The sequence below is a fragment of the Heteronotia binoei genome, chromosome 7 (genome assembly GCF_032191835.1).
Source record: "Heteronotia binoei isolate CCM8104 ecotype False Entrance Well chromosome 7, APGP_CSIRO_Hbin_v1, whole genome shotgun sequence".
NCBI lineage: Eukaryota > Metazoa > Chordata > Lepidosauria > Squamata > Gekkonidae > Heteronotia > Heteronotia binoei.
The window spans coordinates 69,368,515-69,394,417 of NC_083229.1; the positions used below are offsets into that span (position 1 = coordinate 69,368,515).

General features: G+C 40.0%; 1 protein-coding gene across 3 annotated transcripts in view; it reads right to left on the minus strand.

Annotated features, from left to right (window-relative positions):
• The window catches only part of SNTG1 (syntrophin gamma 1), a 280,518-nt gene that overhangs the window by 25,891 nt on the left and 228,724 nt on the right, over positions 1-25,903 (minus strand). For 2 of the 3 annotated variants that reach the window (XM_060243820.1, XM_060243818.1), the window contains 3 exons: positions 21,820-21,972; positions 12,501-12,593; positions 3,526-3,636 (listed from right to left, as the gene is read on the minus strand). In XM_060243820.1, coding sequence (XP_060099803.1) covers positions 3,526-3,636; positions 12,501-12,593; positions 21,820-21,972 — 357 coding nt within the window. The remainder of the gene's footprint in view (positions 1-3,525; positions 3,637-12,500; positions 12,594-21,819; positions 21,973-25,903) is intronic. The other variant, XM_060243821.1, reaches the window with a different exon arrangement.

Consider the following 25,903-nt stretch of genomic DNA (forward strand, 5'->3'; position numbering starts at 1 on the left):
TTAAACAGAGATGTTCAAACGCCTGCTGGTTTGGTTCATGTCCTGTCCACCAGCTGCTAACAGGGAGATAGTTTTTATAATGATTGATTGGACTATTCACTGACCTGTTTGTGAATGTTTGGCAGGTTGCTCACTGTATATTCCTTCCCAGCAGTGCAATTGGATTTTCAAGCAGCTAAGGCCACCATTTCCTCTGCCATGCCAATGGGAAGGGTTTTTTTGAAGACTTCAAAAAATTGGCAACTGCTATTGCAAATGTCAATACTAAGTTTTATTTTTATTTTTTTATTTATTTCATTCGATCTATATCCCGTCCTACCCCACTGAAGTGGACTCAGGGCGGCTCTGTGATTTCTGAATTCCCAGCATTCATTTGTGTTTTTAAAAAGTAAGTATGTAGCCCTTTTCCTTGCAACAAAAAGTGCTAGAGACTAACTTGTGAAAGCAGCCGAAGTCTACTACAGTTTGCTAGAATGTTAGCACATGTTTGCAACAGCAATTACCATTTTTAACAAAGTCCTCCAGTAACACAGCAGAGAGAAAAGGGTGTCTTGTTTTCTTCACTGCAGCCATAGTCATAGTAAGCAGTTATATCAGTCACAAATCATATAAATGGCATGATTTAAAAAAAAAAAACCATACTGTTTGATGTCCTGATTGAGGCTAATGGCTGCCATTCTATTTGGATCAGCACTACTTTGACACAAGCTCCATTGTGTAAACATCCAATGCAAACCCATCCAGCAGGCATTCACAGCTTGGCAGGAACCAAACACATGGGGCTCATGTCAGATCAACGCCTTCAAATTTGGCAAGTTCAACTGTCAGACACATCTGATGCAACATTACTTAGTTTCAAATTTGGCTTGCTTTTGCAAAGTCCCAGATGGTGATGGTGGAAAGTGTAGCCAATTGATGGTAACCCTGCAAGGTTTTCAAAGCAAGAGATGAACAGAGTTGGTTTCCTATTGCCTACATCTGCATAGCAATCCTGGACTTTTTTTGGTGGTCTTCCATAACCAGGACTGACTCTGTTTAGGTTGTGAGATCTGACAAGATTGGGCTGACTTTGGCCACTGGGAACTTTAATGCTCTCATTGGTTCTCCAACAGTTAACTAGAGATTCCAAAAGATACAGGTATAACAAGCACACCAGTAAACCTGCACCTTTTCCTGCCCTATTCACCAGGGAAAGAGCCACTGGGGTTTACTTCTTTGTAAGTAGTGAAAGTTGAAATTTTGGGTACTGGGGAAAAAAACAAGAAAATGAGGTCATGGCTAGTTCCATAAAAGAACTTCCATAAAAGAGTCCTTTCTAGGGTTGCCAAGTCTCTCTGCCACTGCAGCAGGGGAATTTTCTTGTGAGTGCAAAGCGCACACAGCACAATGTTACCTGGTAATGACATCATCATGCTGGGCATGTCATGCTGAGGACACTGTAGGATTTGCAGAAAAAACTCTATGGTGTTATAGAGTTTTGTTGTAACTCCTAGAGCATCCCCAGCATGATGTGCCCAGTGCAATGATGTCACTTCTGGGTGACATCATTGTGCAGGGCTTGTCATGTGACAATGGGGCCCTTTGGGGGTGGGGATCCCCCAGCAGCCTGCTCCATGCTGGTGGGTTGGGGCCCCCCAAACCGGGGATCGCCTGCCCCTGATGGGAGCTCGGCAGCCCTAATCCTTTCTCCTCCCCCCCTTTTTAATTAATAGATTTTATTTTATTGAATCTAATCCAATACAAAGGGAACATAGGGAACATAGAGAACATAGGGAAAATAAATAACAGAAATATAAATCTAACATACAAGAATCCAATTTAGATCATTGGATGCATATAACAAACAATTTACAAACGCAATACATAATATTTTAGGTATTAAGAATTAAGAAAAAGCCTACAATCATTCTATTAGGCAAAAAGGAAATATTCCCAAAGAATTCCAAAACCAGGGCTCAAAGCAAATCATAATCTAAAGCCAAATTATTTTTGAAGAAAGGGTTATCCATTGTCTTACCCGTTACATACTGGTCCCATAACTTATCATACCACATTTCAATCATGGGAGTATGTGGGGGTTCCCAATTTTTAGTAATCATCATACGAACTATCGCCAACATTGTCAAGATTAAAGATTTCTGATCTTTTCTCACCAATTTATCAGGCCAGATATCAAATAAAAGAAGTTTAGATCTACTGGAATGATTACTCCTCTCCCCTAATTATCATAAGTTATCACCAACTGTGAAAGCAGTTTATAACTTTGCATCTAAACCTCATGAAATGCAGAATGGGTTCATGTGTTTCACTTTATTGAATAAACAGCTTTTATTGTCTTATTAATTCATTATTTGCTCTGATTTAGATGACGCAGATGCTTCTCAATTTCTAAGTCTACATTTAAGAAAAAGCACATTAAAGGGTCATCTGTGTAAGTCTGTTGCACTAAAAATAAAGACTAACAAAATTCTATTCCAGCATATTTTTGTTGTCTTTGACCCTCTTGCTCAAATGCTTATGCCGGAATAAAAATTCACTCCAAGTTAAATTCTTCACTTTTCAGTCATTACATCTCTGCTTAGCATTCATCTCTAATTCAGAAAGCAATCTGTCTGTCTATCTATCATCTATCACCTATCTATCTATTGTCTGTCATGCACACAAACATTTATGAATATATAAACATTCATCCAAATATATATCTTTTCTTCTTCTCCATTGCCCCAATTGGGCTGGTTATCGCCGTCCCAGCACGTAGGGGACGTTAGAGGGCAGAGAAGGCAAGGATTCCCCTTATGGCAACCCTCCCCCAATAAACACAAATACTTTCAACCTTTTGCAATACAATGGCCTTAACTTTACTGGTTACAGAGGTAAGAAGCCTTGGAACAGCAGGGCCCACCGGATCCTGGCATTGACTGAGCTGCCTGCTAGTTGATGTACCCTGGCTCACCCCAGGTGAGCTGCTGGGATGGGGGAGAGCAATGGGATGTGGCAGGATGTCAGATTCCACAAGGATGATTGCCACTAAGTAGCCTCTCCTGCTATTTGAGCATAAAGGTAACCCATTGGCAGCTCCTGAGCTGTGCGTGCCCCTTGCAAGTCCTCACCCCAAGATTCCTTTGTATATATATTCTTCCTTCCTAACACTTCCTTCCTTTGTATATATATTCTTCCTGTATATATATTCTTCCTTCCTAACACTCAGAGAGGGATGGGTGAGCAAATATCTCATGCAGCACGGTGCGCTGGCTGGGTGGCATGGTGCATTTTACTTTCCAGAGGCTCCCCTTCCCCCTTCCCTTGGCCCAGTTCAAGCTCCATCATAGGACACCCTGGGAGGGGGCTGGTGGTTTTTTTATGCCCTTGCAGCTGTCTGGCCCCCAGCTGCCCATGTGGCCACCATTGCCCCGCTGTCTCTCCTTGCCTGAACAGGACCACAAACAGGCCCACAGGTGACTCAAGGACCCAGCTTTCTGACAAGATAAATCTCTTAAGGTTCTGGATTAATATTATCATTATTACCTTTGCTTCAATTTGCTTAGTATCTGGATTTTGAAACAAAAATTTGATTTTACTCTTGCCATCGTCTGAAGAACCTTTAAGCTGGGAAAACTTGTATCTCCATAGTACAACCTACAGGAAACAAAATCACAGAAACACATCAACAAACCAAAAAGAAAGAGAGGAAAATATCCTTCCTTGTATTCCTTCTAAACTACCAATCCTATTAAATTAAATGCAACAATGTTTTCTAGTATGAAGCCTCTTTGATTGTAAAGCTGTATTATACTGTGACAGTGTTTGGTTCAGAAAGATTTCAGCTGTAAAATGTTCTTTGAAACTCTTTAGTTTTACAGGACCCTGATTAATTCAAGAAAAAAAAGTCATAGTTTATATCAGAACTCTGGTTAACCAGATTCATGTCCTGATCATTGACATCTCATAACTTCAAATACTTATTATTAATTCTTGGACAATATGTTCATGTTAACCTTGTTCTCAAATAAGGGTCTATTTACAAATTCTAACAACAGACCACAGACCCTCAAGCCATTAAATAATTTTACACACACCCCCGCCCCCCCAAAAGCCCTTATTAAGTCTTAAAAAATCTCAGTACCAAATAAATGTTAAATTTCTATCAATCTTGGCACAAAAGTTATAGCCATCGAAAAAGGGCCTGTCTAAGTTTATTTATTTAGGGTATTTCTATGCTGTCTTTTCAGAGTTCTGCTTGAGGCAGCTTATAAAGTTTCTCCTGATATAAACCTGGGCTTTGGGCAGGCAGTTTAAACCATGAATCAATGCCTGAAATCAGCAATTGACAGGATGAGAGCATGGAATCAGAAATTTAACCCCAGAAGACTAAGGCACCCTCTGTCAGGGTGGATTTTATGCCTTCTATAAATAAGGTTGCATCATCTTTGAAAACCCAGGTCTTCAGCTTGGGTGTGATACTAGATCCATTGCTGTTGCTTACTGAGATCTTAACAATATCCAGACTAGACTATTTAAATGCATTCTTTACATATTACTGCCTGAAAATGTTTCAGAAAGTGTAGATGGTCCACAACATGGCAGCCAGATTGCAGCGGGTGGGGTAAAACTGTAACTAACATGTTTTCCTCCCTTGTTTCATCTATGCAGGTTTCCAGACTCTATTGAAAACTCTGTTTCCAATATTTAAAGGCCTCAGTGGTCTGGGACCGCAATATTTTAGGAATTGCCTTCTCCCATACAGATCTACCTGCATGCTGAGGTCATCTTCAGAAGTCCTTCCCTGTGTGTCCCCATCACTGGAGATAATGTGACTGGCCACAAGGGAGAAAGTCTATCTGATAGCCATGGATCTTTTCCATCTTCCCTCTTCATGAATCTTTAGCCCTGGATCTTTTTTATCTCCCTCCCACTACCATTCTGTGTACAGAAACCTCTGGCATAATTGGAAAATCCACCACAGATAAGTGAACAGGGTAAATGTCACCAAATACTTATGCTTCACAGCAGCACCCAAGACTCTGTGGCATTTTTTCCATGGCATTCTAGTTACATTGAATATCAGCTTTTCAGAGGTCTGAGGAAATGAGCAAGATCCTTGTACATGACCACCTGAAGTTCCAAGAATCCAAACTGTTGTCAGATAAAATGATGGATTTTAACAAATTTTATTTAACTGTTGCCTTTAAAGCGCACTCATACATGAACAGTCTAGTTAGCCCACTGAAGTCAGGGGGTTTAGGGTTGGACTGTCAACTGATTATTTAGGCTGACAGTTACTAAATTTATAGATTAGGAATAGTCCAGGTGTTTTACTTTTAAAACCAAGAGTGTTTTACCGCCACTTGCACCTGCTGGAATGGCCCTGGGTCAGTCATAGCTCTGGCAGAGGTTGTCTTTGAAAGGGCAACTGCTATGAAAGCCCTCTCAGCCCCACCCCCTTCACAGGGTGTTTGTTGTGGAGGAGGAAGGTAAAGGAGATTGTGAGCCGCTCTGAGACTCTGAAATTTGGAGTGGAGGGTGGGATATAAATCCAATATCTTCTTCTATCTTCTTTTAAATTTGTTGGGGAATGTAATTTGAATTCATAAACTTGTTACTAATTATTCACAGAAGGGTGGCCTCTTAAAAGATGGGTCAGGATTAGCCCATGAACTTTTTCTGAAGCTGGATTTGAATCTAGTCTTTTTAGACTTACACTGAATGTAATTTCAATTGAACCAACCTTGGAAGTAAATAATAGTAACAACATCATCATCATTATCTTATCTTTGAAAAATAATTTTAACTCTCTAAATTCAGGATTGTGTTCTTTAAGGAACTAGATTTAAATTGTGAACCTTGTCTTGACCATTTGTTAAACTTTATTTTTCCTTTGGTAAAAGTGGTGGTTGTTGTTATTGTCTATCATGGGCATGTTGGTTTTATGCTTTATCAGTGTGTCTTGAAGACAGTTGAAATGCCACAGTAATTGAACAGCATATAGAATTTAAAAAATTACATCTGAAGCTTTGTCTTATTTTTTAAAACAAAACAGCTCCTTCTCAGAAACAATAAATGATGGATTTATGATGAAATGAATACATATGTGCTCCTTGAACACACATATTCCCTGTTTCTCAAAATGGAAGGTCAGAGAAAGAACACAGTATTGCAGTTGTGCCAATAGAAAGAATAATACAGAATATCAGCCTGATTGTACACCTCAGTCATATCCCATACCAATAAAACAATAGTAAATTGCAGGATATGGCAATGTGGTTGAGGAGGAGCGGGCTGAAGTTGAATCCAGCGAAGACAGAAGTCCTTTGTCTGGGTCGGGGCGCCCGGGAAGGGGAAATACCTCTTCCGGTCTTCGACGGGGCGCCGCTGAAAGCGGCGCACCGGGTTAGGAGTCTGGGAGTTCTACTGGAGCCTTCATTATCAATGGAGGCCCAGATTGCAGCCACTGCCAAGTCAGCCTTTTTCCACCTGAGGTGGGCAAGGCAGTTGGCTCCCTTCCTAGAGTGCCAAGATCTGGCAACGGTACTTCACGAAACGGTCACCTCGAGACTGGATTACTGTAATGCCCTCTACATGGGGCTGCCTCTGTACCGAACCCGGAAACTGCAGCTGGTGCAGAACGCAGCGGCCAGGCTACTGTTGGGGCTCCCTAAATGGGAGCACATACAGCCTGGACTGCGCGAGCTGCACTGGCTACCAGTTATATACCGGGTTCGTTACAAAGTCCTGGTCATTACCTTTAAAGCCCTATATGGTCGAGGACCTGTCTACCTTAGGGACCGTCTCTCCCCATATGAGCCCCAGAGAGCACTGAGGTCAGCTGGAAAAAACTTGTTGACCACCCCCAGACCAAGAGAGGTGAAGCTGCAATGCACCCGAAATCGGGCCTTCTCCTCTGTAGCCCTGAACTTATGGAACCAACTTCCAGAGGAAATGCGGGCCCTGCGGGACCTTGAACAATTCCGCAGGGCCTGCAAGACTTTCCTCTTCCGACTGGCTTTCGCTGACGAGGAAAGTAATTGCTAATGAGACCGCCATCATAATAAAGAACAAATAGCAATAGCATTAACATTTTTATTAAATTAATTAATTTTAAACCTATTAGAATTTTTAATGTTGAATGTAACCTGTCTCTGTATAATGGAATGTTACTGTTAGCCGCCCTGAGCCTGCCCCGGCGGGGAGGGCGGGATATAAATAAAATTATCTAATCTATCTAATCTAATCTAATCTAATCTAAATTGAAATTGAATCTGGCTTCAAATTATAGTTTCTTTGTGGAATCTCTTATTTCCTTTCCTATTTTTCAAGATTTTTTATTTTTGTAAACAAAACAAAATAGTTTGTTGGTAAATGTCAATCATTCTGTTTCACAGAAAAACTTGTTGTGAGAAAAATATTGAGCTGCTTCATTGTAATATTCTCAGTTGTGATAAAAAGGATGTTGAAGTTTTTAAAAGGAGCTATGTCATTCTTGAAATTTAATGAACTTTATTGATACTGGAATGAATTAGTTTCATGGTTAATTAAAGATACTGGAAGCCTGTTGACCACAGTGATTAATTACAGATGTAATAACTAATTTGTACCATTAAAATATGTAAATAGCTATGAAGTAAATAGATATGATTTCAAAGTAACTTATTAATTCTGATGTATATCCTTAGCAGCATTAACTGTAACTAAAGCCCTGACCTGGGTAGCCTAAGAGAGCACATCCTCATCTTGGAAACTAAGCAGGGTTAGCCCTGGCTAGTATTTGGATGGAAGACCACCAAGGAATACCAGGGTCATGACACAGAGGTAGAAAATGGCAAGCCACCAGTGAATGTCTCTTGCCTCGAAAACTCTATGGGATCACCATAAATCAGCTATGACCTGATGGTGGCAACAACAACAATCAGGTTAAAACAGAAAGTGCCAAGGCAGGACTATAGCTGAACTTCAAGAAGACAAGAGTAATGACTACTGAGGAATTACATAACTTCAAAGTTAATGATGAAGAAACTGAAATTAAGATTTTCTTTTCCTTGGCTCCATCATCAACCAAAAATTCTTTAGGTGTAAGGATGTGTCACTGGCAACCAAGATAAAGATAATTCATACTATAGTATTCTCCATTACTATGTACGGGAGTGAAAGTTGGACAATGAAGAAAGCTAACAGAAAAAAAAAGCTGATTCATTTGAAATGTGGTGTTGGAGGAGAGTTTTAAGGATACAATGGACCACCACAAAGACAAAAAAGTGGGTTCTAGATCAAATCAAGCCTGAACTCTCTCTGGAAGCTAAAATGGCCAATATAACTTTGGTCACATTATGAGAAGACAAGAGCCAATGGAAAAAAACAATAAAGCTAGGAAAAGTTGGTGGCAGAAGGAAAAGACAAAAGACCCAGCATGAAATATATTGACTCAGTGAAGGAAGCCATGACCAGTAGTTTGCACGACCTGAGCAAAGCTGCTATTTATAGGGTGCTATAGAGGTCATTAATTCACAGGGTCACCATAAGTCAGAAGCAACTTGATGGCTCTTAACACACACACACACACTGTGTGTATTGTTATAATGTTTGAGCCTGCAGCAGACGTGGACTATTGCACCCTTCTTAAATCTTCGTTCGCGAAGCCAAGCCAAGATGATGATTGGAGAACTGAATGAAGTACTGTTAAATACTGGGTTAGATATGGAGGAGGATGTTCAGTGGAGTGATCAGCATCTTTTATTATAGATACAGCATGGCAAGTAAGAACAGAACTAACTGGAATGGACCAATGGGGCCAACTATATACACATTGGGTTCCTGCACTGGCACACCATAGGCCTGTTTGAACCAGTATGGGGGACTGCAATTGGTCAGAGAAATGCAGGGGCTAGGATCCTGCTCCCATTGTTATGATAGTTCCAAGCTCTGTCTGTAGGCTCCAATGAGCCTCTGCAGGAGCACCAGAGCGCACAAAACCCCAGACACAACAAGTATCATTTTCAAATGTCTTTGGATAACAATAAAGTCCCACACTGACATATCAGCATATCTGGCGGTCATATTTTTATCCTGCTTTTCTGTCCAAGAAGCCTTGGATGGCTTGCTTGCTTATGTATGTATGTTAATGTGTATTCCACCCTTTTCTGCAAGCGGGCTCAGGGAGGATAACACCAAAAGTTAAAACAATTAAAAACAACAAGCTAAAACATAAAAATACAATAAAACAAATAGCACATATGTCACAGGTGATGGTTTCCATTGGGTGTATTCTATATATCAGTACAGCACTTGGTCCAGAGATGGAATAATAAATTAAGGTAAGATAACATAGCATCGACAGCAAGGGAGGCCAAGCAGACGGAAATAAGGATGTCCGCTGCCTCGACCGAAGGCCTGGTGGAACAGCTTCATCTTGCAGGCCTTAAGAAATGGCATCAAATCAGGTAGGGCCCAGAGGCAAGTCGAACATCCTTTGGGTCAGGGACAGTCAGAAGATGCTTGTCACTTTATTCTCACAACAACACTGTGATGTAGGCTAGGCTGATGATGTCTGACCTAAGGTCATCCAGCAATCTTCATGGCAGAGCATGAAACTGAATATGGCTATTCCAGATCCTATTATCACAATACTGTGATGTAAGTTAGGCAGAGAGACACCCAGCAACAGATCAGGAATTTGAATATGGTGATTCCAGATCCTAGTCCAACATGTAAACCAGTATACCATACTGGGCTGGATTCAGACTAAATTTTTCCTCTGTGGAACAGAACTTTCATGTCTCTTCCCTCCCCTTGCAGCCCACTCATATACACAAAATGATGGGAAGAGGCCAGGAAAAGAATAAGCATGATTGTAGCATACATCTAATACTGCAGATACTCAGCTCAGGAGGACACAAAGACCAAAAGTGTCTGCTGCCCCAACAGGCAGTGCAAGGACAGGGAAAGTGTTTAGCTTAAACCGTGCCTACTTGCTTGCTATATGCACCTCTTTATTGTTCAACACCCTGTATTCTACAACAGTAGCTAGTGGCATGTAGAAGATAGAAAGAAGGTTGCAAGGCTGAAAGGACATCACTGTGTTATAAGCATAATACACTGCCAGCATAACCCACCGTCCAAGTGGGGGGCACAGGAAATCTATCTGGGGTGACCATGAACCACACCAATCTAACCTTTGGTACTGCTGACCAATAACACATGATATTGTTACCTTGCAGGAGCAGTGCCTCTAGAAGCAGCCCAGAACACAGTGCTGCTCCCTACAAAGGATGGTCATGTCCCTCAACATGGGCTGCCCATGATACAGAGGGGGTGATGGCAATCTTGCAAGAGTGGGCAATCTTTGGAGCCACCTTGCTTTTTGTTGTTACTACAGAATGTTATTTCTTCTGTTTCTTGTGACTTTATGCAGGCATCCACTCAACAGAGGGAGAGGCCAGGAAAGAGTTTATTCACACTACCAAATAATGCCAACCATCTGGTGAGTCTGCAGTGTGTTCACCCAATGTGACCAGCTGCCAGTTGCTGGGTTGCCAGTTATCTTGTTCTAACAATTTTTTGTTCAAGCTGCATTACAGATTTTTTGCATTGCAGATCTGCATTACAGATTTTTTGTTCAAGCTGCATTACAGATTGATGAGCACAATTGTTCCTTTATGGGCATGTAGCGATAAGGATAGCTTTAACTATGGTTCTGTAATCTGCCTATGCAGTATGCAAAGGCAAGGGGGCAGTGCTGTGAAGATTTATGAGAACAACAATAATCCTGCAGATTGGCCAAAGCAGGCTTTTAGCTCAGGGCAAAACCCAACAAAGGCTGTCTTTGAAGGGTTCTGGGGACTGAGCAGTCCTTGAGCTAATCTACAGTTCACAGCTCAAGAAAGCTCCTTAGCTTTGGGAATAAAAGAGGCACAGCTTGGAGTAACACTTAAAGCTTAAGCAGAGTCACATATAGATGTACAGTTTAAGGCCTACTGTTCTCAAAGAGAGAATGCATCAAGAGATTCTATTTAAGCTTTAGCTCAGTTGGGAAGTATATTTCCCCCCAAACTTGGCCAAAGAAGCTCAGTGATTGCACACTTTTTTTGTCCTTTGGGTTAACTGGCTCTCAGTTTTGATTAAAGGACTTGAATAAAAAGGTGAAATACTTCCAGCTTTCATGCTATTTGCTTAGCTGATTGATTAAAGCCTCCTCTTTATTGACAATGCAGATTTTGACTGGAAATTGAAACTCAAGAGAATTTGACTTGGCTCTTTTAGAAAAATACCACACAAGGTGTTGAACACCCATAGAAAATAGATGATGGTGTGTAAGTCTTTACAAGCTAAATCTGTTCTTTAGGGCAGGTAAATACTTTGGGAAAATTATCTGCAGTGTTCTCCAAGAAGTCCTGAGGTGTGTTTTTGAACAAATCAATGGGAAGGCACCGACTTCAGTGAAGTATAAATTGGGGTTGCAGTAATCACAATAATATAAGAGCTGATGGTATGTCATGGGCCTGTTAAAACAAATTATTTGCTTCAGGTGAGTAAGATTTTAAAAGGCAAGAGAAAATATTACAAGGACTGAGGCTGCCTCTAATGGTGTATGTCTGCTAGGCAGCTGAGATTTCTCTTACACTGATAGCACCGGTAGTAGAATATTTTGATTAAACTAGTTGAATTAGGTTTCGTCTGCCATGAAAACATAAATATGAAACTATAACTGTGTCTATAATGTCTATTAATACAGTTTCAGATTAGAATGATAAAATCTTTTAGAGGAAACTGCAACACAAGATTTCTTAGAGGAAGAAAGCAGAGCAACAAAAGGAAATAAATAAATTGTGCTTGAATTACTGGTTACCCAACTCTGTGACATTACAGGCATGACATTTGACCAGGAGTGTGGTTTTTTCTGTAACTAGATTATAAAACAATCACCCTGATCTAATGAAAGGAATGTACAACCTGTTTCATATTATTTGCTAGGTAAAAGCAGCTGGTCCAGGTACATTCTTTCACATGCTTGCAGACTGCCATTAGACATTGGCAGGGCTGTTAATTTTGGGAGAAGGACTTCTGTAATAACAATGTAGGCATATGTTCTAACTTTGCTGTTTCTTGTTTGGATTAGGTCAATGCTTCATATAATTAAAAACGTTGACAATATATTTTAATATTTTCATTTCATGCTCCCGTCTATGTGTAGTAGGTTGTTTTTACAACATTTCTGCAGCGTATAGCTTCAGCTCCTTGGGACTTGGCTTCCCATATTGCTCAGGGAAAGGGGGGAACAGAAAAGGAAAGGAAAAGGTGGACGAAGAAATTCAGTAAGTGTAGAAAATGAGCTGTCCTCTACCTCAGGATACAAAAATATGGGGATTTTAACAAATGCATAGTGAGTATTTGATAAAGGAAGAGAAGCTGCAGCAATGGACTTCAAACAATTACTTAATTTTCAACTGAAAAATGTAATACTTTGAACTAACATGCCCATACCATAAAGGGTTCACTTCTCATGGCTTTACCTTTGTTGCAGCATCAAAGCATACAAAGCCCATTCCAAAGTCAATAGTAAGCCCCATAAGATGACTCTCCAGCACACAGGCATATGTTTTGCACTAGAAACAATTGGAAAAAAACAGTATGTTAAGTAGTACTTTAGTCAAGTACATACAACTCAAAAATATGGTTGCAGGTTGGGAGAAATACTTCAACAGGTACTCATGTTCAACAAACTTGTGAAGTAAAACGCATTACACACATTCTTGACTCTTTCTTGATGACAAACAGATGAGACCTTGAGAGATCCAAGATCAGATATCCTGGAGGTGTAATAGCGGTAAACAGTAGGTTTTGGAGACCCTGATTCAGACCAGGGCCATGGCATGAGAAGAGTGTCATGCCATGCACTGTTTTCCTGAGTTCAGTTGGCCCTGGAGCTGTTATGTGTCTTGCAACACTAAGATGGTTTCCCTTGCATCTTAGCAGCATTCAGATCACCAAAATAGATGAGCAGGAGAAACCATTTTTTTATTACCTTCCCATCCTGCAGTAGTCAGCCCCACCACAGCTTCTCAAACAGACAAGGGAAGAGACAGGCTTCCCTCCTTTCTTATATTACATTGTCTCTGATGCAGTAGGGGAGAGTGAGGAAGAGGAGTTCTTTTCAGGCCTAGATTAAAATTGGAGCAGGAGAAGAATCTAGGGCTGGTATGCTTACCTTCATTTTTAAGGAGAACAAAATTTATTCAGTACATGTCTACCCTCTGAGGAGCTCAGGGCAGAATATATGTTGTTTTCCATCCTCCCATTTTGTCCTCACAGCAAACCTATGAGAGGTCTTTAAAGAAAGTGACTAAACTTAGGTCACCAGTGAGTTTTATGGAAAATTGGAATTTGAACTGGGTCTTACAAATCCTAGTTCAACACTCTAATAGCTACATCTCGCTGTCTCTATATGTTGCTGACATTCATATTTCAGGTTTTGGAAGTTCAAACATTAGCAGCAGCATCCCCTTAAGATATACCTAGGGTTTCAAATCACCCTATGAGTGGGTGGGGGGAAAAGATACCTGCTGTAGCATGAAGACTAGGATGATTCTTACTGTACCATTCTAGAGAACCCTGACAAGTCAATCAGTGCTCATATCACCATCTTCTTGCTAAATGGATTGATAGTTAAATTATATTTTGTAATCAGCATATACGGTATTTTATATGGTTTAAATAGTGTTTTATTATTAGAGTGATTTATGATAGCTTTTTCATATATGAATTACTGACTTTAAATGTAAAGAAAGAATAGTATTAAACACAGAACAATTCAGGATGCTGCTTAATTGATCAAACTATGGTTTTTGCAAAGCTAGCACTTTCCCTGAAGCTGACTTCTACTTACAGCTGTAGGTAACCACAGACAACATTTTAGTCTGAGAAAAGGAGACTATGTTCTACCGCCACGCATAGAACATACTATTAAAGGTAACAAAAACAATAGGCAGATAAGCCACTTAAGATGTAGGATGGTATTACTGTAACTTTTTGGCTTAGATCCATATGAATTTGGGGAGGAGTAATACAGTTGAGGCAGGGGTCTCCTGATACAGGTCTACCTCCCTGCAGCCAATCAGCTGGGCCTGTGGGAGGAACTTATCCCCCAAAAGAGAGAGATCCATCCAATGTGTAGCAATGTGTCTACGTCACTGCCCAAATGACCTTGAAGTGACATTGGGGTGATGCTCCAGAATTTGTGCAAAAACTTTATGGTAGAAGCCAAATTTACCATAGAGTTTTTGCCAAAATTCCAGAGCATCACCCTGATGGCATGAACTTGATGACCTCACTTCGAGATCACATGGTCAGTGATGTAGACACACTGTTGTATGTCAGATGGGCTACCCTGCTGCTCCTGGTAAAGTCCCTCTTCCTCTGCCAGTTGCCAGGAGGGGCCCAGCATCCTTAGTTAGTAAGGTTACCAGACAAGATTATCACTACAGTTACAACCTACACCATTCCAGAAGATGGTTAACCTTCAAGAAAAGCTGTTCAAGGGTTCAAGATGCTTTAGTGAACCAAAAGCCTGAGAAGTTTATGTCCTCATGCTGTTATCTGAATCAAAGCATTTGCCTTAAAGGAAACTTTGCAGAAATGTATATGATGAGACCTCCTTTTGTATACAAATTCTGCATAGTGCTTCTTTATCTACAGGACAATGCACAACAAAGAATGTACCTACGAAGGTCAATTATTTCATGGAATTATAAATAATCAAGAGTCAGAGAATGGAAAACCTTTAGATTTCTGTGATTGTCCTTGCAGGGTCTATTTTCGGTTTGTACCCAGAAAAATCTGGAAATGAATTTTTAGATTTTTTTTGTACTTTCATTTAGACTTCAGGTGAATATACCATGATTTAAAAAACTTCTTTCCAAATAATTTATGAACATACAGGTATTTAAAATGTATTCCATCACAAAAACTGCAGAATTTAGATTGATAAATTATTCAATTTCATTTAGCAGTTACTAACACAGCTACTAAAATAACTGATTCCTGATATGTTTGTCATTCTAAAGGATTTACTCTTTTAAAAACATTTCTATCCCTACCCCCATGTGACATTTTGTTCTGTGTTATTAAACACTGGGACCGATTCCACACTAGGCTTGTTCTGATGTCAGAGTTCTTTCCCTTACAACACTTCCATCCGATTTTGACAAGCTGCCCTGTGGCTGTGACTTGACCCGCCTTTTTCCCGTGGCAAGCAGAAACCAGTTTTCAGAGAATCTTGCTTGCCACGGGAAAGAGGCAGGCCAAGTTGCTGCAGTGCAGCAGCTTGTGTGAAATTGGATGGAAGCATTGGGGGGAAAAGAACTCTGACGCTGGAACAAACCTAGTGAGGAATCAGTCTGGGATTCAATTAGTGACACATTTCATTATCAAATTGCTCCTTGCAGAAATGTTGGTTTCTGGTTCATAATAGAAAACATAAAATCTCATCTTGTATTATGTATTTTCCTTTCAAATATTACTGTCTATATATGAGACACTGTAGTACTTGAAAGGGCCATCCTGTTCGTAAGGGTTAGGTGAAAGTTTTAAATTTTTAGATTAAAATCAGAAACGAAAATGAGGGCTGCTGGGAGTGAGGCAAAGCTTCTGGTAGTTGGCTGGCTGCCCGCTCTCCTAATCCAGGGATAGTTATGCAACTACACCTACTATTCAATGGACAAGGAAGGTGGGGAGGAGGAGGGGGTGTCACAAAGGTTTAGGAGCTGTGCTCCTGTGAGTTCCTGCTGAATTCGAGGCCTGATTTTAAAGTGTGATTTTATCAAGCATGTTTTAATTCTTAGCTGCCTTGGTGATCCTTAATGGCAGAAAGGTGGAATAACATTTTTGTAAATACAAAAAAATAAAATAAATTCTGCATTTGGCATGGGTTTGTTGTCTGGTTATTTCTCTTATAAATATAGGGCTTTACGTATGAGAGCATAATTCTGGAGCCTTTTCTGTTTTGGCTGGGAGAGCTCACGCTTAATAAAACATCATTGTCCTTTAACTGGTAGGGTAAGATAATGTGAATATCAGTGGCACCCTACCCCATCACCAGGCAAACCTGAAATAACACAAGAGGATTTCATTATGAACTAGCCTGCTAACATTCGGTAATTTTACTACGTGCGAGCCACTAGTAAGATAATAACTAGTGCTGATTACACCTGCCTCTGGCATGCTGTGAAAACAAACTTGTCCTCTCTCCTACCCTGGAATTTAACCCATTATAGTCTGGCTAGAGTCTGGGTAGGGTTATTAATTTCGGTTTAGGAAATTCTTGGAAATTTGGGGGTGATGCCTGTGGAGGGTGGAATTTGAGAATGGAAGGGAGCAGGGATGTGATGCTACCAAGTTTGCCCTCCAAAGCTCCCTGGAGTCTGGAGAGCAGCTGTAATTCCAGGAGAGCTCTAGCCCTGACCTGGAGATTAGTAACCCTATGTCTATGATAAACAAAACCAGAACATCATTCATTTCCCTGTAGACATATTTCAATGTTCAGGGATAAATTGTATACAGTGTAGCTGTGGGAAAGACTTAACTTGAAGAAATAGCATCACAAATTGATAGTTGTTACAGAGAGAAAGAGCAATCCAGAAACTGCCAGGCTACTATATGATTAATTTATCTCAGGTTTTCCAATGTGGATTTCTGGAGCCCTTACCAGAACCGTGAGATAGGTCAGGTTGAGAGAATGTGATGGCCCAAGTTTTCAAGCAAGTTTTCAGACAGAATGGCATTTAAACCTGGGTCTCCCAGATCTTAAGAGCCCTGTGGCACAGAGTGTTAAAGCTGCAGTACTGCAGTCCTAAGCTCTGCTCACGTCCTGAGTTCGATCCCAACGGAAGCTGGTTCAGGTAGCCGGCTCCAGGTTGACTCAGCCTTCCATCCTTCCGAGGTCAGTAAAATGAGGACCCAGCTTGCTGGGGGGAAAGTGTAGATGACTGGGGAAGGCAACGGCAAACCACCCCGTAAAAAGTCTGCCGTGAAAACAATGTCACCCCAGAGTCGGAAATGACTGGTGCTTACACAGGGGACCTTTCCTTTCCTCCCAGATCCTAGCCCAGTGCTCCAACTGCTATACCACACTGGCTTTCACTAGAAATTGTATCTCCTAAGAGTTATTCCTTAGACAGTCTGAACACACTTATGAGCTTTCTCCTAGAAATAGCAGTGAGATTGAGAACCCTGGGGAGAGTCCATGGCATTCCCTGATAGGAGGAAATGAATGTGGGCATACATGAAATTGACAGGGGAGAATTGTCTACAAAAAGATTGGGCTTAGAGGTGCAGGTTTATCATTGTTTTTCAAAACTGTAGCAGAAAAGGAGCCTCAAAATCATTAAAATCAATATTGGATATAACATGTAATGATTTAATTTAAAAAAAATTGGACTAAAAAAATCGAGATTTCTGAAAAATTCTGGAACTGAATATTTTGGCAGTAGTGGGATACAGGATTTAATTTTTTGTGAAATCTCAAATTTTGGGGGGATCCAATAGACCCGAACTAGGGGGAAAAAAACTGGGAGAGAAATTGCATGCCACTACATAACACATTTCACAAAGAGCCACTGAGAATTGCAAGGATTTCCAAGGATTTAACCTTGAAATTGAGGGCAGCCAGGAAAAAAGTTCCTTCAGTCAGGCCTTTAAAACTGGCTCCCATCAGACCACACCTCTAGGCTTCTGGTCAGATCTGAGAGAAGACAGGAGGGGAAAGGTTTCTTTCAATCAGGCAGTGTCTGCCTGGTCACACCTCCAAGCTTCATCCCTTGGAATGGAGAGAAGGGAGTAGTAGGAGGAAGTTCTTCAGTCAGGCAGCCTCCGCCAGGCCACACCTTCAGGCTTCTTCCCTATTAGCCATGATTGAAGTGCTCATTGTCGTGATACTCATCCTAATAAATGACCCATGGTGTCTAAGTTTGCATGTGTGTGTAAAGTGCTGTCAAGTCAGAGCCAACTGATAGTGACCACATAGGGTTTTCAAGAAAAGAGAATAACAGGGGTGGTTTGTTATTGCCTGCTTCCATAACTGTGTGCAGTTCTGGTCGCCGCACCTCAAAAAGGATATTATAGCATTGGAGAAAGTCCAGAGAAGGGCAACTAGAATGATTAAAGGGCTGGAACACTTTCCCTATGAAGAAAGGTTGAAACGCTTAGGACTCTTTAGCTTGGAGAAATGTCGACTGCAAGGTGACGTGATAGAGGTTTACAAGCTAATGCATGGGATGGAGAAAGTAGAGAAAGAAGTACTTTTCTCCCTTTCTCACAATACAAGAACTCGTGGGCATTCGATGAAATTGCTGAGCAGACAGGTTAAAACGGATAAAAGGAAGTACTTCTTCACCCAAAGGGTGATTAACATGTGGAATTCACTGCCACAGGAGGTGGTGGCGGCCACAAGTATAGCCACCTTCAAGAGGGGTTTAGATAAAAATATGGAGCACAGGTCCATCAGTGGCTATTAGCCACAGTGCGTGTGTATATATAAATTTTTTTGCCACTGTGAGACACAGAGTGTTGGACTGGATGGGCCGTTGGCCTGATCCAACATGACTTCTCTTATGTCCTTATGTAACAATACCCTGATATCCCTTGGTAATCTCTCATCCAAATACTAGCCAGGGCTGACCCCTAGCTTGTGAGATCTGATGAGATTTGGGCAAACCTTGGCCATCCAGGCCAGGGTCAGATATAGACATTTTTATTTAAAATCCCAAGGTGCCCCTTTGAGTCGTGGATGAAACACAGGTTATTTTAACATGATTATGAGAACTGAGACCCATTAGACTGAGCGGAAGGTCTATTTTAAAAGGCACTGGCTAGCCAGGTTCAATGTTCTAATTTAGCAGATCAATACCTCTGACTATGCTAGATTTGCTCCATCAGTCATTTTACCTGAGGGTCAATCTGTTGCTTTCTCCAGCTACAAAGCTTTAAGTAAGCAAGCACAACTTTTAAGTAAGAAATATTGAAAGGTTAAAGATTATAATGGGCTTTGAACAGCTGTCAAAAACTGGTAAAGGGAGATTAATGAATACCAGAGGTTAAAATGGTAAAGGTCAGCTTCCAGTTTCTTGATCTTTGGCTTCGAGCCAGAGGTTTTATTTCACCTATAGTTTCTCTGTTTACTTTAATTAATCCCTTTAGCTGTGAACTGGGAGAGAATGAATAAGGAATATTGCCAAGAGAGTACATAATGTCAAAGATCTTACAGCTTTAATATAAGCCTTAAAAATGTAATACCCACCGTAAAAAGAGTGAATGATTTGGTTTTGATTATTGATTTCACACCCTAAAACCCATAAAAAACCTTTTCAAAATGAAGGTTTCCTATATTACAGGGGGCTCAATATTTAATCTTTCACTACCATTATGATCCAAAAATATAGAATCTTAAAATTGGATCCATGAATAATTCAATAGCTATGGTTCAGGAGCAGAGCCTAAAGCATTTCATTTCTCAGACCTAAGACCTGCAGCACAATGCAGTTTGGCAGGAGGTGTTTGATTCAGAGAAAGAATGATGTAGTCTAAACCCATCCAAACCCATTTTGAAATGGAAGATGACTTTCAGATTCTTGGGTCATAAGTTTATGCCTGAATTCTGACTTTTCAAACATTAATGACCGCACAGATATCTCTATTATATTCCTTTATCTTTTTGGGAGGGGGGGTTGTATGTGAGGGGAAAATGATAATACACATGTACACTGATTTAAAAATATTTCCAGAGAAGAGGCAAAATCCTTCTTAAAAACAAGAAATAGTCAAATTACTCATTATGGACAAAAGCTGTTTGAGCTGCTATACTGATGGGTTTCTGGGATTGAGTACGTATGAAGCCTTTACTGAGACAGAAAGCACTGTCACCTAGAGGTTACAAGAGGTGTATCATATTTGCATTTTTTTAAAAAAATGAAACGAAAACCTGATAGTTTTTTAAGGTAAAGATGTTGGAGCATGTTTTGATAGACACAAGGAATTCAAAATGTGTTAGAACTGCTGCTAAGCATGCTATGAATTTTAAAAGAATCAACTAGAATAAAGTTATAGATACTGAGCTGGAATCTTTTCAGAGAAGCGGGTAAAAAGGGGTTTTTCCATTTTGGGTTAGAGTTGTTTCCTGTAAGTAAAGTGAATCTAAATTCAAAAAAAGCCTTCCTCTTGTGCAACCTTTAGCTCAAACATGATTTAAAAAAAAAAAATCTACCTAGGATAAGTGTAAATTCTTTCAAGCACTTGAAGAATTTCACTGCTATTTTCCTTCCACACAGAGATTTTGGATCAACCATGTACCTTTTAATTCAAGACACACCATTCAAATATCTGAAGCATAGTTTCCTCCTAGTCTATTTTTCTGTCCCCCATTCTTCTCCACTCCCCTTTCCAAAGCCAATCCCTTTTCAGCAGTCCAGATGTGTTGATTCATTACCTCATAATTGTCTGGTACTATGACTAGTTTTTCCCCAGAACCCAATCACTCATATGCATTGCTTTATCTTCACCCATTCTATAGTGAGTTTAGAGCAACTATTGAGCTCCGCCATGATCCTATGAGGTTGATTAAATCTAAGATAACTCAGAGAGCTTCACAGATAATGCAGAGATTTGTTTTTTAAAAAACAAAATATAAAGTTTATTTAGAACCTGTCATATACATATCATTCCACAAAAGGGGAGGGAGGGAAAAGTGAAAATATTCCGGGATGTGTAATAAATTTTAACAGTAAAATTCATAAAAACAAAAACTTCTACAGTTAAGCGCAATATCAACAAAGAATCAAGGTAGAGAGGGTCAACATTACATTTCAAGTTTGATCAGAAAATCCCCCCCTACGGAATGTGTTGAAATCTACTCTATACCACAGGGGAAAGACCACTACTATTCTCTCTAAAGTATCTGAGATCTGCCAACAAGAAAGAGAAAACTACTCCATGTTTGCATACAAACTAAGTAGGGAAAGGAAGGAGCCAGAACAAATTCATATATGTATCATTCCATACAAAAGAAAGGGAAAAATATGGAGCACAGGTCCATCAGTGGCTATTAGCCACAGTGTGTGTGTATATATATAAAAAAAATTTGCCACTGTGTGACACAGAGTGTTGGACTGGATGGGCCGTTGGCCTGATCCAACATGGCTTCTCTTATGTTCTTATGTCCCAGCTTTGTGGAAAATTCTGAAATCTTAAAAAAGAAAAAGACACTGGCAGGGTTTTAAAACCTCCCAATAATAGAAGCATTGTAGCATTGGGGTATGTTAAAAGATCTGTCTGTTCATGATTCCAATGTCCAATTTATTTCAGATTTCCCCACAAAGCTGAAGCATTTGGGGGTTTATAGAAAGATCTGTGTTGTTTGCTTCTGACTCCAGTCTCTGGATTTAAGCATTCTCAGATTTGGTCATGTTGAGATTTAGATATGTTGATATAACTACTGCCATGTCTCAGCAGGAAGACTTACTCAGAAAGGTCTTCAGAACATCAAACAACATAACAAAAAACTGTAACTCAACACTGCAAGTAGCCAAAGCCACATCTTGGCTTGACTGGCAGTGGCAGCACCTCTCTCATCAGTAGTTTCAGAGCTATGGTTGCAAGAACCCTAGCATTAAGCAAATACAAATGAAGCTGCTTGAATAAAAAGCCAGTGGTATATTAGTAAAAAGTTTTTGTAAAATGTACTATATGAACATTCTGAAGTAGCTGGAGGCTTTTTTTTAAACCCATCATCTTGAGTATCACACATCATTACTAGACAAAATGAGCACATCTCAGGTGTCCTACCTGTATTCGTTCAACTTCTAAAAAAGTTGCTGATTGGAAGGCCTTTTCCCATAATGTGAGTTCACATTCTAATTCCACAGAAAAGTAGAGATCCTCTCCGTTTTCAGATTGGACACCAAAGCAATGTTTCCGCCGGTCCAGTAGATCACTGTCCTGATGAAAACCTGGAGTTATATAATCTTGCATACATCAATTAATATTTCTTATGGTACAGGCATGTTAGATTCAGAACTAGCTTACAATAATCATTATCTACTCTGTACTGTCCTCAGTCTTGATTCACATTAACAAATTTTCACTTTAAGCAACAGCATAGAACCCATAGGTGCAATGTTCAGAGTTCTTTCCTAGCTAATTTCCATGGAAGGGGAAATCAGCTCTAGAAATAACTTCTAAAATACCTTTAACTACGATATGCAGTCTGCACATAAACACAGAAAAGAAAACTGACCAATGTTTTAGAAAGATCCAAGTAGGTAGTTGTGTTTACCTGAAGTAGTAGAACAAAATAGGAGTTGATTGCACCTTTAAGACCAACTTAGTTTTATTCAGAACGTAAACTTTCGTGTGCATGCACACTTCTTCAGACGAAGAATGTATATATTTATGTTACATGTTAAGAGGTAAATTAGTTGGACAGGAAAAACTTCTGGGAAAGAAATGCCCTCACATTGACCCAGGTTTATTAGCAATAGAATAATTAACAGGCATTCTCACATTCTGACATGTTACTGTTTTATGGTTTCCCATGCTAATGCAACCCAGATCAAAGGTTTTCTGAATTCGTTAATTTTACTATTCTGCTATTTGATTTTAACTTTGTACCACTTTGCATTCTAAACCCCACCAGCTATGTGTGGCTCTGCTTACTGTACCTTATTCCTCGTCTGAAGTGTGCATGCACATGAAAGCTTACGTTCTGAATAAGACTAAGTTGGTCCTAAAAGTGCAATTGACTCCTATTTTGTTCCAATGTTTTAGAAGTTATACCACAAACACTTTCTGTTAAAGCCAAAGATCATACCTAAAACAAAAATAAATGCATATTTTGGGTTATTAAACCAAGGTTCTTCAAAGAATAGCATCACACCCCATTTTAAGAACCAAGTTTTTCCTGACAGTATTAGATCATTTTTCACTAGTGGAGCTTCAGCTAGTTTTTGCATTTTATGGGTCTGTAAATTGAGTAAAATGCTTTGATTAGATAGATGATAGATTATCTATCTATCTATCTATCTGTCTGTCTGTCTGTCTGTCTGTAAATCTCTTCCTCTGGGCAATGGACAAAATTGGTACTGACTAACCTCAGAGAACTCTGGAAATAAATGGATCCATAAATCTCTGAAGAGAACCACCCCAATGGGTCCACCACTCTTGCCCAAGACCAAGTATTCCTTGATATCTAGAATTAAGAAGGAAGTTATAACAGCGCGCCTCGCGGTCTCACTGGATCACTTCTATATGCGGCTTATGGCTATCCCAGTCCCTCTTCAGCCTCAGTTCTTCCTCTGAATTTTATGAAACGCAAGGGGTGGGTGTAATATGGATTTCTCACTACTAGTCTCTTCGGGGTTTTTGTTTTGCTTTCAGATGGATATAAACTTAGTTTGTAGGGGACCACAGCAGCTTTGATAATTTTCCCAATATACTGGCACCAGAGAACTTTAAGGTAAACCACAGAAATTTATTAACGTAAACACACCGTCTTCAACTGGGGAATGGGAAATATATACATGGGCTATATTGTATCTCAAGCAGTTAACAAGTTCTTCGTAGTTCAGGCTTTATAATATCTGGTTCACTTAGGTCTCTCAGGTTTCACAGATCATACAGCTTTCACTCTCCAACACCATTCTGGGTTGGCCTCTTGGGTATGATGTGCCAAGTCCCTTAAGTCGACTGGTGTCTCTTCTCCCAGCCCTTCAGACTTCTAGACCCACATCTTTCCCTCAACCACCTCTTTAGCTCTTAAGAGAAGTGTCTCTGTGTCTATGACCTCTCAGGTCTTTTACTGTGACTCTTCTCTAGTCACACACAGCCCTGTGGCTGTCTAAATAGAGTGAACAGTGAGCTTTGCTTCTCTTGAAGACTCAGCTCAGCTCCTTCTCAGACCAACTGCTCACTTCAGCATTCTCCCTCAGACTCCGTCTGACACTAACTGCCCTCAGCCGTTAGCTGTCAATCACCTCTGAGAGTTCCGAGCACTCTGGCCCCCACCCTCAGGTCACCTGACTCAGGCTGTATGCGTCCTTAGTTTTCATGTTAACCCGTTCATTACTGTCACAGAAGTTCTATTGCTCAGAGGATGTTTTCAGGCAGGAACGAGGATAATAATCTAAAGTTATTGATTTTTTAAATGGAAGGGATCTTATACCTTTAACAATAGATGAAAATTTGCAAGTGAAGATTTCAGTGTCGTTCAAAAATAGTGGAATGATAGGCAGAATGTTATATACTAGCAAATATTAAGCTTGCTAAAATGTCTGACATAGGATTATAGGAAAAAATATTGCAATCCTCCTAGTACCTCTCATTATTCAACCCCTACTAGGATGTATTAGAACTGTTGCTTTATAATTATGTTTTCATAGGATTCTACAGCTCTGCATTGCTCATTGTTTTTGAGAATTTGGATTTAATTAGTTCAGTGTTTCCAATACTTTGTTGTCCAGACTCCCTCATCTTCATGTATATTGCCCCTTGATATCTATGCCCCCCAACTACTTTATCTACATGTCCCACTTGGCCAGTAAACAAGGTCTGGACCATAACTACAACAAAAGACAGTTAGTCATTAGAAGGACAGCAACAACATCTAAACCCATAATGCTAATTGAAACTAAATGTCTCAGGGAGAACCCTCAACTTGTCCAAAGTTTGGTGATCAGATAATTGATAAAAGAATTGTGGTGGTTAATCTGAGGGCTTTTGGTCACATCAAGAAACTTCTGTATTAGCATAATGTTGAACTAGGACCTGGGAGACCCAGTTTCAAATCTTCACTCTGCCACTGAAGCTTATTGGTTGACCTTGAGCCAGTCACATACACTCAGTCTAATCTACCTCCCAGGGCTGTTGTGAGGATAAAACAAAGGTGAAAAATACAATTTAAGCAGGTTTTGGTCCCCTTTTTGGAGAAGGGGGGTATAAATGAAGTAAATTGTGGCCCCCCACTGGTGGAACCAACTTCCAGAAGTAAGGGCCTTGCAGGACCTTGCTCAGTTCCGCAAGGCCTGGAAAACAGCTCTATTTTGACTTGCCTTTAGTTGAATTACAGTATGATGCCCAACACTGCTGAATTTAATGAAATCAACGCTAGCACCAAAATTGTTTTAAATAATTTTAAATTGTTTTAAAATAATTTAATAGGTACTAATTATTGTTAACAATTTTAAATTGTTGCTTACTGTTTCATTGTTTTAGTTGAATGTTGTTAGCCGCCCTGAATCTGCTTTGGCAGGGAGGGTGGGATATAAATTTGAGAAATAAATAAATAATCTCCCAAAGAAAGGATTTCCTGCTTCAAATGTGCAGCACCAATAATCTGTTGGACTGTCGGCACTGCTTTCAAAGTCCTACTTTACTGATAAATGAAAAAAGCCTCCAAACCCACCCATTTCTATTTGGAAACCTCCCTGTTTCAATCTTATTTGGGACTTTTTCAGATTGTTGACACATCCCTCCTTCCATTTTTTTAATTTCAGTTTTAAGCAGTTTTATTTGAAGTTTAAACATGGTACAGTTATGATGTGACGTGTTTGTCCCTCCCTCTTACCAAGCCTAGAAAGAGAATAAATCTTCCTCTCTTTCTCTTTTACAGATTTTGCTACCTAGTCTATAACTGAGACCAGAATCTGCCCCCAACTGGATGATATAGTCAAAGAGCTTCCCATTGACACAAATTACTTGTTTCTGCTTCTTCTTGCTCCCTTTTGGGTGTGTGCTTGGTCATGGTGTGCTCTGACATCACCCATGGAATGGAGCCAACCTAGTCATTCCCAAACTTTTTCTGACCACTGCCCCCTTGGTTCCATAAACTCATTCCCAGTGCCCCCTGCCCTACCATTAAAAAACATTATTAAAA